The 13,968-nt window shown below is 47.3% G+C and overlaps 1 protein-coding gene across 1 annotated transcript in view; it reads right to left on the bottom strand.

Annotated features, from left to right (window-relative positions):
- Positions 1-314: 314 nt before the first annotated feature.
- LOC116437657 (myosin-IIIb-like) overlaps positions 315-13,968 on the bottom strand; it is a 26,625-nt gene continuing 12,971 nt past the window's right edge. The window contains exons 14-29 of the mRNA XM_032095633.1: positions 13,623-13,734; positions 12,247-12,293; positions 11,876-11,941; positions 11,467-11,586; positions 10,499-10,584; positions 10,203-10,250; positions 8,643-8,690; positions 8,368-8,459; positions 7,025-7,156; positions 6,561-6,676; positions 6,037-6,236; positions 4,052-4,141; positions 3,108-3,273; positions 2,509-2,781; positions 2,209-2,283; positions 315-1,122 (exon numbers count right to left, since the gene is read on the bottom strand). Of these exons, the coding sequence (XP_031951524.1) occupies positions 2,233-2,283; positions 2,509-2,781; positions 3,108-3,273; positions 4,052-4,141; positions 6,037-6,236; positions 6,561-6,676; positions 7,025-7,156; positions 8,368-8,459; positions 8,643-8,690; positions 10,203-10,250; positions 10,499-10,584; positions 11,467-11,586; positions 11,876-11,941; positions 12,247-12,293; positions 13,623-13,734 (1,647 nt within the window). The 3' untranslated portion in view covers positions 315-1,122; positions 2,209-2,232. The remainder of the gene's footprint in view (positions 1,123-2,208; positions 2,284-2,508; positions 2,782-3,107; positions 3,274-4,051; positions 4,142-6,036; positions 6,237-6,560; positions 6,677-7,024; positions 7,157-8,367; positions 8,460-8,642; positions 8,691-10,202; positions 10,251-10,498; positions 10,585-11,466; positions 11,587-11,875; positions 11,942-12,246; positions 12,294-13,622; positions 13,735-13,968) is intronic.

Below are 13,968 nucleotides of genomic sequence, written 5' to 3'. Positions count from 1 at the left end.
GCAGCTTGGCTGTCCTTCAGAGCAGAGCCAGGGAAACAGAGCCACAGGGAGATGAGGCTGGCATGGGAGAAGAGTTTTATAGGTGGGGTAAGGGGTACTCCAGAAGCACTTCAGGCCTAAGTACAGGAGGAGTGGCTGTTACAGGCAGCAGTTTTATGCCAGGCTTAGTGCCGCACCAGCCTTCAGCTTCTCCACTGAGACACTTCATATGATCCCATGCCTACCCTCAGAGGTGTTAGCTGCTCTCTTTCATTTACAATCTGTGGCTGAACTGATTGCAGGTAACAGCAACAAAGGAAATGGTGAGCTTCTCCTTAGAGGAAAAAAATAAGAGATTTATTTTAAAAGGTAGGGAAAACAGTACAAGTAGTATGGCCCTTTACATTCCATGCTCTCTACCCACCCTCAGTGTAAAGCAGTATGTTGTCCAGCCTGGACTTGTAGAGATTCCAGCCAGGATGAGTGAGAGGGTTTCAGCAATGATTCCCTGACTTTAACTCTGGTTAAGGACTGTGGAGCAGTGTGCCAGCACACTAATGCAAGGGCAGTGAATCCCCTCTACAAAAAGATCTTTTTGACCTTGTGTCAGTTTCTGTTCAAGTGCTCCTGCACTCAACAAAAAGGACACCTCAGTTTTATTTTTTACTGCCCAAGCCCATCTTCCCTTGGCTCCCAGAGCAGCAGATACACAGGACCAAAACAGAGAGTATTTAAAGAGGAAGAGGTAGGTAATCAGGTATTTGTGACAGAACAGGCTGCTGGGAGATACCCAGTTTGTGACTTCACAGTGCCAGGTGAGGAGTCTCCAGGAACACTGAAGAACTGACACACAGACTGTCACGCACTGTGGGTCTGTGCTGTGTGACTGTTCCCATGCTTTCCCCTCTGCCAGGATCAGACTAGTCCAGATACTGCAGTCACAGTTCCTCAGTGCTCAGGAAACTTAACTTCTGCATCAGCCTTGTCTAAAAGCACAGGGCCAGCTGGTTGCAGCAAAAAAAAAAAAAAAAAAAGGTAAAAAAAAAAAAAAGAAAAGGAAAAAGGCTGCTGTATGTCTGGATGTGTTGACTATTAGGCGAGGCCCAACAGCACTGGAAGAGGACAGGTCTGACCCATTTGGACCTGCAAGACAGTCAAGAAACACAACTCATAGGAGGACATAAAAGGGTTTCATTCAGCTATCCCAGTACAAGTTTGCAGTTTTCTATGCAGATCCTTGTGTTTTATCTTTCATCTGCCTAACCTCAGACACTGGGAGCATCCCCTGGGTATGTCAATGAATGGTACATACAAGAATGAAGCAATTAAGCCCAACACTTCAGGGAAAGGATTTTCTCAGCTATCGAAGAGATCCTGTCTTTCTCAGCTATGAAGAGAAAGACAAGACAGGCTCCAGCTAAAAAGCTTTGCTCCAGCATGAGTTCCAACATGGGAGCAGCACTACACAGGAAACTTGGTTGCGTGGCTGGAAGCCCTGCAGTGGGTCAGCAGCCAAAAGCATGGTCTTCTAATCCCTCTCCACTCCTACCCAGATTCTTCCAGAGGTGTACAACAGCACCACTACAGCTCCCACCTGCCTTCATCTGAGTGGGACAGGGGAGCTGCACACCCACCTGATACTTCAGATAATGCAGAGTCTGTCAAAAGGCCTCTTCTGGCCCACTCCAGACTCCCGTCACCCACCCAGTGTATCACAGTCTCAGTCTCTAGCTTTGTTCCCACTGCTGAGACTTTATTGACAGTCCTCTTTAGAGCAACAAAGTTGCTGCCATTTCATACGTTTCAAGCTTGGCTTTCAGCTGGCTGCCTCTGCCAAGCCGCAGGGCTCCCCTCCCAGCACCTCTCTCCACCCCACGAAGCCACTGCAGCTGACTAGTGTGGCATGCATTCTGATAGTCCTTGTCCTTCCAGCCCCAGGCCTCCAACAAACTGTGAGCTCCCTCCAGCAGCCTGGCCATTGTACTGCAAGCACTCTGGGCACCACAGCTGCTGGGAACCCAAATTTAGGCTGATTTTGCCCATTTTCCTGGTTTCCTTGTAGTCCTGGGATGGAAGCTGGGTGCTGCTCTGTTTTTCCTGCTCTATTTCTACGTAGCTTGTGGCCAAGAGATGCTACAGGTGGGACACGAAGGGAAGAGTCGCTTTGCTCCTCCATTTCCCAGGAAGCTGCAATTGCTGTTTTCCCTTCTGTGCACTGCTTCCTCTTACCGTGTTTGCTCAGGCTGTACATCCTCAGTGGAATGACCTCCCCTGTCTCGCCATGTTCATGGAAATGGAAGTGAACTGTGGTGAGAGGCACAGAAACAGCATTAGGCAGGGAGCACAGACTGGCAAGGAATACTCCAAGGAATACAGTCCTGGTCCCAAGACCACCAAATAAAACCCATGACCCAGGAGCTAAGAAACCAAGTGCTAGTTGTGGAAGCCTCGTCTCCCCTGCCTCTGGGCAGGGAAACCCCACGTGTCCCAGAGGGGTTGGGGCTTGGCAGAGGATATATCCCAGCTCACCTGCTGGATTTCCTGCATTGCCAGGCGTATGGAAGAGCGGAGGCGAGGGAAGGCTTGTTGGCTGCTCTCTCCAGAGCTAGACTTTGTTCTATTCTTGTCTGCGGTCCATTGGTTTTGGGAATTCTTAGTTCTCCTGAACCACTGCAGAGCAGGTTTGCCGGTGGAAGGCATGGAGGGGCAGGACTGCTTCTCTGGAGGTGTCTCCCCCTTGTCTGCTGGTGAACTCAGTGTGAGACCCTCCAGATTTTCGTAATTCAGGCTCTCACTACTTTTCTGGAGAAAGGAGGAGTGGATTCAGCAGTGGTTTGCAGACCCTTCACACACACTGAACAGCACAACAAAGAGAAATACCCATCTGTGTCCACTGCTGACATTGAGGGGGCAGCAGGGTGTCATCCACCTGCCACTGCCTCTCCCCCACCCCAGGACTCTCCACCTAGTAGCATTTTCCAGTGCAGAAGCAGCCAAGCTGCTTGGCCAGAATGGGACATCCCTCTACAGGAACACAAAAGAGATGCTGCTGCAGTGACTCTAACCACTCACTCAGGGCACAGTCCATGCCCCATCCTGTTTTCCCACTGCAGACCCCCGATATTCACCTGCCCACAGGGAACAGTCAGTATCTCCATGAAGGGCTGGATGCCCACGGTCTGGTGATACTGCACCAGCTCGGTGAGCGAGGCGTGAGCCCGGTCCTCCCCCAGGATGACGTAGCGTGCATTGGGCTGCATCTGGATCATGTAGTGTCTGCAGCGGCCTTCGCCCCTGGGGGGAGGGACAGACAGAAGCAGTCATGACATGCGGCCTCAGCATGTTACAACCTAGTTCCTGCTTCCTGCACCCGTGGTCTCCAGAGGCCAGCTGTGATCAGGATCCTCAGTAACAAGTATCATGCAGCAGCAGGAGATGTGCTGTGCACTGACGTGCTCATAGATGCTGCGATCTCAGTGCTCCTTCCAGCCTGGTTTGCCCACTCAGGCTAAGCAGGACCTCTACCCTTGGAGCCACAGCACCCCACCCACAAACAGGTCTATTTTTTCAGTAAGAAACAAATTCTGCAGTGTCCCATCTGCTCCTACAAACTTTCTGGGGCACCCACAACAGGAGAGGCTGAACATGGACTCCTCTGTGGACCAGGTAATCTCCTCCAGTCAAGCAGTTGTATAGAATCACTTAGGCTGGAAAAGCCTTTAAGATTCCCAAGTTCAACCCTTAACACAGCACTGCCCAGTCTACCATTAAACCATGTCCCCAGGTGCTGCATCTACACATCTTTTAAATGCCTCCAGGGATTGTGACTCCACCACTGCCCTGTGCAGCCTGTTCTTGTGCAGCCTGTTCCTGTGCTTGACACCCCTTTCTGTGAAGAAATTCCTCCTGATGTTCAGCCTGAACCTACCCTGGCACAGCTTGAGGCTGTGTCTTCTTGTCCTGTTGCCAGTTGCCTGGAAGAAAAGGCTGACCCCCGCCTAGCTACAGCCTCCTGTCAGGAGCTGTAGACAGCAATAATGTCTCCCCTGAGCCTCCTCTGCTCATTACCTACCGGTATGTCAAGATGTAGCCTGGTCGACTCTGGCTGATCCGAACAAGGAAGCAACCCAAAGGCTTGTCAATCAGCAAGTTTTCAGCTTCCCTGGAATCAGGAAACAGTTTTTCAGCAGAGAGCCAGCAGCTGCCTTGCCACACAGCAGGGATTCACATCCTATCTCATGTGCTACCCCAGTAGTGCCCCAGGGAGCCCAGCATCTGCCCCATGTGCTCCTAGCTACACATCTCCCAACTCAGGCTTGGTGGTGCAGGAGGCATTAACAGGCTGAGGAAGCACAATACTCTCAGCCAAAGACCCTCCAAGCAGGGCTGCTCCAAACCTGCTCCAGCAGTCTGATTAGTGCAATAGCAACAGCTGCCTTCCAGCACCAAGCACGTCACAAAGCATCATTGAGATGAGGAATCTGCGCACGTGTGCATTTCCTATGGTCCAGGGATGAAGAAGTCAGGATGCTGTGGGGTACTGGGTAAGCTCAGTGCCAACTTGCATTACACCACTCCAGCTTTCTAAACTTCCTGCTGGAAGGAGGACTTCCCCTTCTCTGCCCAAGAGACAAAGCTCTGCTTTGTGCTTGTCATGTGCTTTGATCCAGGCTAAAGGTGACTGCAAATCACCAGTGCAATTTGGGATTGCTCTGGCTGCTCCATTTCATGAAACTGAGCTCACATGGCTGTGTGGAGACTTAAATCTCTGCTTAAGCAACAGTGTGTTTGGGAAAGATCTGCCATGCCCTTCAGTGTGCAGTGCTCATGGCTAGTCTACGCTTGAATTTAGTGTGTTTTGTCTTCCAGGCACCAATTCCTCTCCTGCATTCCTTCATCTGTGGACAAAAGCATTAATACAGGTTAGGGCCTCAAAAATTATTTAAAAAAAATTTAAAAGAAATGCAGCTACCAGGGAGTTGTGAGCTATTGTAGTGTTCTTTACTAAGCTAATGTGCTGTGTAATGTCTCTGAGTAAATCACACTGATAGCCTGACAAAATCCAAGAACATAGATCTAGTAAGACCAAAGGAGAATTACAGTTGGAACAGGAAAAAAAGTTAGAAACCGGAGCAAAATGATGAAGGTGTTCAAATGGCAGCAACATCGACACAGAAATCCCACCAATTACAAGATACTGGCAATTAACAAGCACGGAGCACCACAGATCAATTTGCACGCAGGTGAGACCGTACTGCCATCCTGCTCCTACCTGTTCACTAGCATAATCAGCACTTCTCTGATTATGCCACTGCTTGGAAAGCAGTGCTGGACTCAGCCAAGAGAGTGAAGTGTGACGTGGACCTGGTAGAAAAACTTCAAGCATTTAAAGAAAGTCTCGTGAACAACTCCACAATAAAGAAGGGCTTAGTGGATGTCTCTTCCAGCCTAAGTGGAAGTAAATGCCACCTATGCTGCACCATCCTTAGACAGGCAGAGGAATCAACAAAAACCCTCTTTTTCCCTTTATCAGGGGACTTTAGTGGAGTTTTGCCACTGAGTACTCACTAAAGCCCCTCTTAATACTTTTTAAAATAAAAGGAAGTTGAATTCTGTATTCTCCTGCTGTAAATTGGGTTCTCCTCCTGACCTAAACTGGGATACGAGAAAGAGTCATAACAAATTAACCCAAAAGTTCATCTTCATGTCTCTGCAAATGGTCCACAACAGGGAAAGCGCATATTTGTATTTCCTCTCTGATTACTTTACAAGCCTCCCATCCCTACACAGGATCTGCATTTAGGGACCTACAGTGCACTTATTTACTATGAATTTCCGTAGTCTTTCCATGAACCTACACAAAATTTCAGCATTTTCAGCCTATGATGAGGACTTTTAAGCTTCCCCCTAAGGGTTTAACGCTCACAGATTGAAAGGGAAAACTTATGCAGGTCACTCCCATTCCTTAAGGAAGCAAAGCCCGGCCAACCCAACCCACACAGTCCTCCTAAGGACACAGTGGCTTTTGCCTGTGGCCACTGTGTCCAGAGTACTCACCTCCGACTGATCATCCCATGCAGCCAGCTTGGAAAGGCCCCATCATCTTGCATGACCTTCTGGGCCTGTGTCTCTTTGAACCAGCGGAGAGTTGCTCCTCTCTTGAGTTTCCTCACTTTTGCTTCTTCCCCAGTCTGTTCCTCAGTTCCCAGAACAGGACGAGGCACAGAAGGGCTCAAGAAGTTGTCAAAAGGAGTGGACTGAAAGCAAGGAGAGAGGGAAAGTCAGCACAAAAGCATAGTCAAAGGTAGGGGACATTTAAAGAGATCACTTTGGCAGGTGATCTCATTTCTGAGCCCCTTAAGATCAAGTCACCAGCTACCAAATGCTGCTTTCAGTTCCTCAAAAATCCTGACCACACTTTTTAACTAACCACAGCAGGACAGGACTCACACTTCTCATAACAAGAATGACAACATTCTCTTGGGGCCACATGCAAGAGAACATGTGCATGCAGAAGATGGATGGAGCAGGGAACCAGCACATCTGGCTAAGGGTCCCCCCGGCAGAGCCAGTGTTGCTACCTCTGTTAGTTTGCTGCGTGGCCGTGGCACTGGTGGCTGTTGTGACTGCTCAGAAGGATGAGGATGAGACTGAGGGCGCCTCTTTCGTGGCATGGGGACTGGAAGGGAGTTTCTTTCTGCAACAAGAAGAAATAAGTAGATGGAATGTAGCATTCAAGATCCATGAGATCCATCCTCCACATGCCTAGGACTGGGACAGGCTCTGCTGCACGGATTACATGGTAAAACCACAGCCTGGCCCTCCTTCCAGCACAGCAAAGCAAACAGCCCTTACCATGCTGCTTCAGCTCCCCTCAGATGAAGCCACGCTTCCCAAGTGCAGAAACGTCACCAGCTCCCTGCCCACCACACTGATGGGCCTCCCATCCCAGGGCAGGCCATCATCACCTGGAGCTTACAGCACTTCAAGGTGATCATCACACCAGTGGACACACACTGGGTCAGTGGGAGTGGGAGCAACTCACCCTGGGCTGCTGCTGCCAGCGCCAGCTGATGGATTTTTTCTCTCTCTGCCTCCTCCTGTAGCTGCTGTGCTTGAGCTCTCAGCTCAGCCAAGAGTTTTAAGAAACTCTTCTTGCATCTGAATCCCCTAAAAACTGTTCAGAGAAAAGCTATGGTTAGGAAAAGAATGCTGTTCATGCCTTTGTAATTCTCTCAGGGAAGAACACTGGGTGATAGTCCTTCATACAGTGTGAAGCCCTCAACACTTGAATCATGTTAATAAAGAGCAATGGAACCTCTAGTGTGAGCAGGCAGCCAAAACCTTGTGAGAACTCTTCTAGTCTCTAAGCTGCCAGATCACGGACCTATATAAACCAAATTATAGATCTAAGATCTCATCTCTAATGCCAGGGAACGGAATATTTAAAAAACAAAGCCTTACAAAAGGGCCCGTTAACCATCTATCGCTCTGGTACCCCTCAGACACCATGAAGGGGACAGGATTTCCTTGATGCCAGCCCACAGGAAAGCCTTTCCCATAAGCAGCCATCACAGGGTTCACCAGGAGCATTACAGACATTGCGTGATCCCACCAACTTTACCAGTTATTAAAGCTCATGTAGTGAAAGCTACACCCTCTCATTTCCCACTACCTGCACATCTTCCCCATGGATGACAAGAGTGCACAGTACAGCTTGTGACAGTCTGACGTTTGTCACACTGTATGGTACACAGCTGGACGCTGCTCAGATGCTCCAGCAGTGCAACAACCCATACAGAAGAGAAGTGCAACAGAGAGGGACTAGGAAGTGTGACAGCCTCCTCCTCCTCCTGGAGGCACAGTCCTCATGTAGCAAAGGGAAGTACCAGTCTGCCCACAGCCACTCTGAAGGAACAGGCTGCTAGAGCAGATGCTATGTGGAAAGGAAAGAAAAAAAACAAACCAGACCAAAACTTCATCTCCTTTTGCCTATCTCTGAAAGCAGCAATGAGATCTGCTTCATTCATTTCCCTATTCCCAGTTCAACACAACTCACAAACAATCCTTACTCCAGAGGACAGTGAGCCAGATCTCAGGACACAGCCAAATCATGTGCCTGTCCTGCTCAGTCCAGCTCTCCTGCACACGTTTTCCCTTTCCAAGGCTCACACTGTCTGAGGGCTCTCTCTGATTCGGGATGAGCACTGGGGATGTAGGCATTTGCAATAAACACTTTGACTTCACAGGGCCTTGACAGAGAGATGGCACCTGCCCTATCCTTCTGTCCTCTGCAAAGGTGCAGAGGTGGAGCAGGGACTGCAGAAAAGGTTTTCCTTCCCCTGGTGTGAGATCAGCACTGAGGGATGCTCCTGTCCTAGTGCTCACCTTTCTGTATGACAACTGCTGCTCTTTCCAGTTGCTCCACACACTTTGCCAGCTGTTCCTGATGCCAATATTTAAAGAAAAGTCGTGACTTTCTGTGAAGTTGGAAACGGAAAGATGCAGTGAGAAACACTGTCTAGACTTTTATCCATCATCCTTTGAAGAGGCTATTCCCACAACCACAGAGCTCTCCCTGAAGAGAACCAGGTAACGGATTACACATATAAAATCTCTGCAGTTTAGGCTTCCAATTCCCAACAACAGTGATGCACACCTACCCACAAATCCAGCCTTTCAGACCTGTACTTTGCAGTATCTCCAAGCAGCTGAAAGACATGAAAAAAGTGAAATAAATAATTTTCCACCCGAAGTGAACACCAATGTTTTTAGTTGCATAAAGGGGCATAAAGTGTCTCAGCAATTCCCAATAGCTAGTAACTGGCTGTCAGTCTGTAATGCTCCTTGAGGCACAGCTAGGATCACATTTGGGAAGAACATCAGCAAAGGGGTTCCCAGAGGCAGATTTACTTGAACTCCCTGGGAGGCAATTCTGTAGAGCCTATTTTATTCTCAGAAGTGTTTTTCCTCATTTTGTTTCCAAGCCCTTTGGAGGACAGAAGTTGCAAGGTCAGCACAGCAGACTTCCAGGAGAAAGTCTGTTTTCCAACTCCAGTTTCATTTTGCAGACTCCACTGATAAAATTTGGGTCACTCGGAAAGATTCCATGAACTGAAAGCAGCTCTAGCTGCAACACACAGACAGCTTTCTCCATCTCCTGCTAATCCAGGCTGTGAAAGCACAGTGGCACTTTTTGCTAATATCTCACACAGGAAAGCAGAAGTGTTTTTCTTTCTATCTCAGCCAACTTCCACAGTGCCACAATCTATGTCCACAGGATTTTTTTTTCTGAAATGCATCCCATGATTTTTGTGTCTCCAAACAAACCACGCTGCCTGTTTACAATCATCTCTCCTCCCTCTATGAGATTGTCCTGTGACCTCACTTGAGTTTGCAATTCCTACTATTCAGAAGAGTCAGGAAATTCAAGGAAGCACTGTGAAGGCAGAAGGAGCTACTGCCAGGAGAGAATTGTTCCAGGAGATCATTCAAATCCTTTTCTTAAATGACTAAAAAAAACCCCTCAGCTGGCTTCTTTACATGATTCATTCTCACTATCAATCACAGTTGACACTGGCAGAAAGGAGAGGCTGGGAAAGTAGAGAAGAGGAGGTGGGGAACTGCTGCCCTAGATGTAGGAAGGAAAAAGCTGGCAGGGTAAAACTCTGTCTCTCTGCAGAACTGGAAGGAAGTTTACATGTGTAACAGTCAGATTCTGAAAGTGCTGATGGCATATTTTGCCTGTACAGAGACAAAATCCTTGGATTAGAAACATCTTCTCTAGCCTGGGAGACATTCAGTGCTGGCTGCTTGTTCAGCATTGTCTTTATCTTCTTCTCACATGTGGCCATCAGGAAAAAGCCTGGAGAGGCACCTGACAACTGTACTTGAGCCCCTGCCATGCCGAGTTCAGTGGACGCCCTTGACCACTACTGTCACTCCCTAAATTGAGTACATTGGTTAGTTTTCACCTCACAGCACAACAAGGCTTAATAGTAATTGAATTTAATTGCTACATAACAATTCAAGAAAGATTTCATTCATCATGGTACCAAATGCTTTTTAAACATTAAATGTCCTTGCCTGGGATCCGTGTTCTCCATCACCACAAGAGCCCATTCTTCTCTTGTCTGTCCCTTTTACTCGGTTTGCTATGCTATTCAGAGTAAAAGCCTCTGAAGAACAAACCAGACTGCACACAACAAAGTATGTGTTCCTACCTTTCTTTTGTGAGGGGAACACCAGGTTTAACTAGAAGAATTCCGTATCTGTGGAAAACAAACCAATACAAACACATAAAAGCTGCATCCTTAATGGGCTGAGCTAATCATTATCACCCTGACAGCAAACAAAAATAAATCACTATCTTTCCCACTCAGCCTCCCACAGCAAATAACCCCATGACCTCAGACCACATGAACTTTGAAGAGGCTGTTTTACTCCTTGCCCACATCTGGTTATCAGGGTCATTTCCTTAATAATACCTAACAAGGAATATTCAGAGGTTTTAACAGACCTTTCAGCAAATTCCTCAAAGGAGGGTCTCCAGGAGAAACCATCCCTTCGGATACGGATTGTCTCCAGCAGCCCATTGTACCGGAGCTGAAGCAGCACCACAGAGAGGATCAGAGAACAAAGAGAAACAGGTCATTAAGACATCTGTTTGCTCCTTTGCAGGCAGAAGTTACTTCATTCAGCCCTAAACTTCTCCAGTCCAAAATGAAAAAAAATTTCTGAAAATCTTTCCTTGGTTAAGCACTGAATACCACATCCTGTAACTCTGATGATTAACCACTCGGAGTTAGAAGTTGGAAACCATAAAAACCAATGACTGAAATAACTTCGCCTTCCAGCCATGGGTACTGCTTTGCCTCTGTCCCTCAGAGGATAGCTTTGTATTTCCAAATCTGGACACAGAAGTACTCTGAGGCATGGATGAACTTTCTCTTAATTCTAACCTTTCTTATATACATTAAACAGGCCCCTGAGCTTTCTGAACTCTTCTAATAATTTTCAGTATTCTTTATAGCATCTAGACCTCAGACCTGACAGAATATCCAAATATAGTCATATCAATGCATTTCAGATCCCATGAAAGCAATCCCATCTTGGCTTATATTCAGAGTTGCTTATATTCTGGCTGATGGGTGAGAACAGTCTCCTCTGGGAAGCATTTTTTCCAGAGTACTGTCTGTACCAGTTCCCATCCAGGGGGAGATGCAAACATGAATTCTAGTGCCCAACAAGCAGATTTCATTGCATTCATGAAAAAGAAATGAGAGAGAACTAAGATTGCAAAATCTGGACGTAGCAGTCTGTGTCATAAAAACAACCCAGTACTCAGAATCTTTACACATATATAAAGTGCAGCCACCCTTCCTCTTACAAGGGGGGACTGAAGTGAGTCACCTTCCACACATCGCCTTTTGGTGGGATCTGTCCTCCCACTGAGATGTGGCAGAAGTCCCTGTAAAGGACACTCACCTGCAGCAGCACCACCTGGTCATCCAGCACACCTGGCTCCTTCTGGATGTTGGGCTTTATGCAGCGCACAAAGTGTGGGTTGGCAGAATACATCCTCTCCATGAGCACCATCAGGGAATGCTGGCAAGGGCAGAGGAAGATCAATAGTCAGTCAAGCCAAAGCACTGCCAGATGTGCAACATCCTGCAGCAAGGACTGTTTTCTCACCACACGGCAACTTCCTGGGTTCTGGCAACAACTGGGTCAATCCCAGCATGATCAGCCCTGCTTGGCAACCAGGAAAACCCCTGTCTACGTAATGTCCGCTTTAACAATGCTTAGCACTCAGGAAGCAGTGCAGTGATATTTGCAGTGATAAAGTTATCACTGCTTTCATCTCACGGGGCACCTCAGGGCAGCAATACCGTACCCGGAACTGAGCTCCAGCAGACTGCTTCCGTGTGCTGTTAAACTTCTCATCTGCTCCTGGTATGACCTGAAACCAGACCAAAGCAAAGCATCAGCCCTGGAAGAAGTGCTTGATTGACAGCCAAAGAGCACTGCTGGAAGGCAGATGGCAAAAAATGAGGTAGAATGCATTTAAGGGGTTGCAAGGCAAGTTAAACATAAAAATGACAGAAGCAAGCACAAAATACGGTAAAAAACAAAGGAGAAACTGTTACAAGCTGATTGTTGTCTGCTCTTATTTTAAACCAACTTCTGCCCCTTTTCAGCCAGTTTCTCAAACAATAATTATCAGGTAACATTTATCAACTGTCATGTGGACCTGAAGTACAATACCTTGGCTTTCATGTGAGGCATCAGGGTCCCCGTCCTGGAGATAGTGGCTGGAAGAACAGAGACAATTAGTTGTTTTGTACCTCTGCTTGCAATCAGCCAGGGCTAAACATTCAAACCTTACTTCACACACGCGCCTCATTACAAATCCTGAATCACAGACAGGGTGTTAGGTTTCACCATGTGGAACTACAAGGAAAGAGCTAAAAAAAGGAAGAAGAAAATGCAAATATATGAAGTACACAAGGCAGGCAATATTATTTTCTGCCACTGAGAAGACATGGCAATCAGGTTATTAAATAAACCTGAATGACTTTCAACAGAATTATCATCAACGGGCATCTAATGGCGCAGAAAAAATGGTACAGGCAGCAAATGGGGAGCTCACCGACAGCACTCAGGAAGTTATTTAAAGTCAGCTTATAACTGATTCAGTGACAGGATGAGAAAATCAGGGAAGTTTAATTTACTAAAAGATCTAGTAACAATCTTGTGCACCCTTGATTCAATGGCTTCATGTGAATCATAAAACCACAGAATGAGGTTGGGAGTGTCCTCTGAAGGTCATCTGGGCAAAACCCTTTGTTCAGCACCTAAAGCCATTGCCCAGGACTGGACAACCAACCTGAAAATAGGTTTTGTCTGATGTTTGTGAACTTTGAAAGAGTTGGGACTAGGCTAAGTAGCTCCAGTAACAGTGCAGAAATGTTAAAGAAGAAAGATAGTCCTAAGCAGCAGCTGAAAAACACAGTGGAGAATAGAAATGAAATTCATCAGCTTCTTGTAAATCACAGAAAGTGGCATGGATTGAAAGGGACAAAAAAAAATTTATGGAATTTCTGTACCAGAAGCACTGTGTTCAGCCAATTTCCAAGGAAGCATCCACCCGACCTTTCTCTAAATTTTTAATTTAATTAGAAGCCTTGGAGAATCTGAAGGTTTATTGATAACTGGAAAAAGGGAGTATAGTGGTAGGAGAAAATAATGCATGACCTCAGGGTTTCAACAAGTTGTGAAGCACCACTTTTAGAGTCTACGACCTTGACAAGCTTTATTTCTAGACATGAACAGAGTGTATAGAAAGAACCAGTGGAGACAGTCCTGCACTGGCCTTGGAGAAGATGGGAAGGCATCTGAGTGGTGGCTAATTCTCTGGAAGGGGATACAACCTGTCTGGCTTCCCATGGCAGGGAATAAACAGCTCTGATAGCTCAGTACATGCCAGCAGCCCCACTCCAGGCTGCAGCATTCCCAGAGTCGAGTCTCCCTGGTGCTGCCAGTTGTGAAACACACTCTGTGAAACACATGAAGCCTCATGCCCACACTTAACTCTTGCCAAGGTGGGCCTTGGCTCATGATGGATGTGCAGAGGGACTTGCCTGTGAACAGCACACTGAGCAGAGGGGTGATGCTGCTGATGAAGAGCCCACGGACATTGGCTGGCAAGGTGTCTCTGTTCTTCTCTAGAAAGCCCCTGGCAGCATATTGTACCTGGGGAAAGGGCAGCAAGTCACTAAGGACAGCAGTGCTCGCAGGCTGGCTGTGAGAGCCACCTCCATAGCCTGCTGCGAGCTGATCATGTGCTAAACTGAATGTACTCTGGCTTGCACAGGAATTCTTTAAACATGCCTGCACCCCACTCAGATGCCAACCCTGAGGAACAAAACCATGCACATGGCAGAGGCATCAGAACCCCAGGAGTGCAGTGTAACACCGAGACATCCA

The sequence above is a fragment of the Corvus moneduloides genome, chromosome Z (genome assembly GCF_009650955.1).
Source record: "Corvus moneduloides isolate bCorMon1 chromosome Z, bCorMon1.pri, whole genome shotgun sequence".
NCBI lineage: Eukaryota > Metazoa > Chordata > Aves > Passeriformes > Corvidae > Corvus > Corvus moneduloides.
The sequence above is the reverse complement of the archived record's forward strand: the minus strand, read 5'-3'. Positions and strand labels throughout refer to the sequence as shown.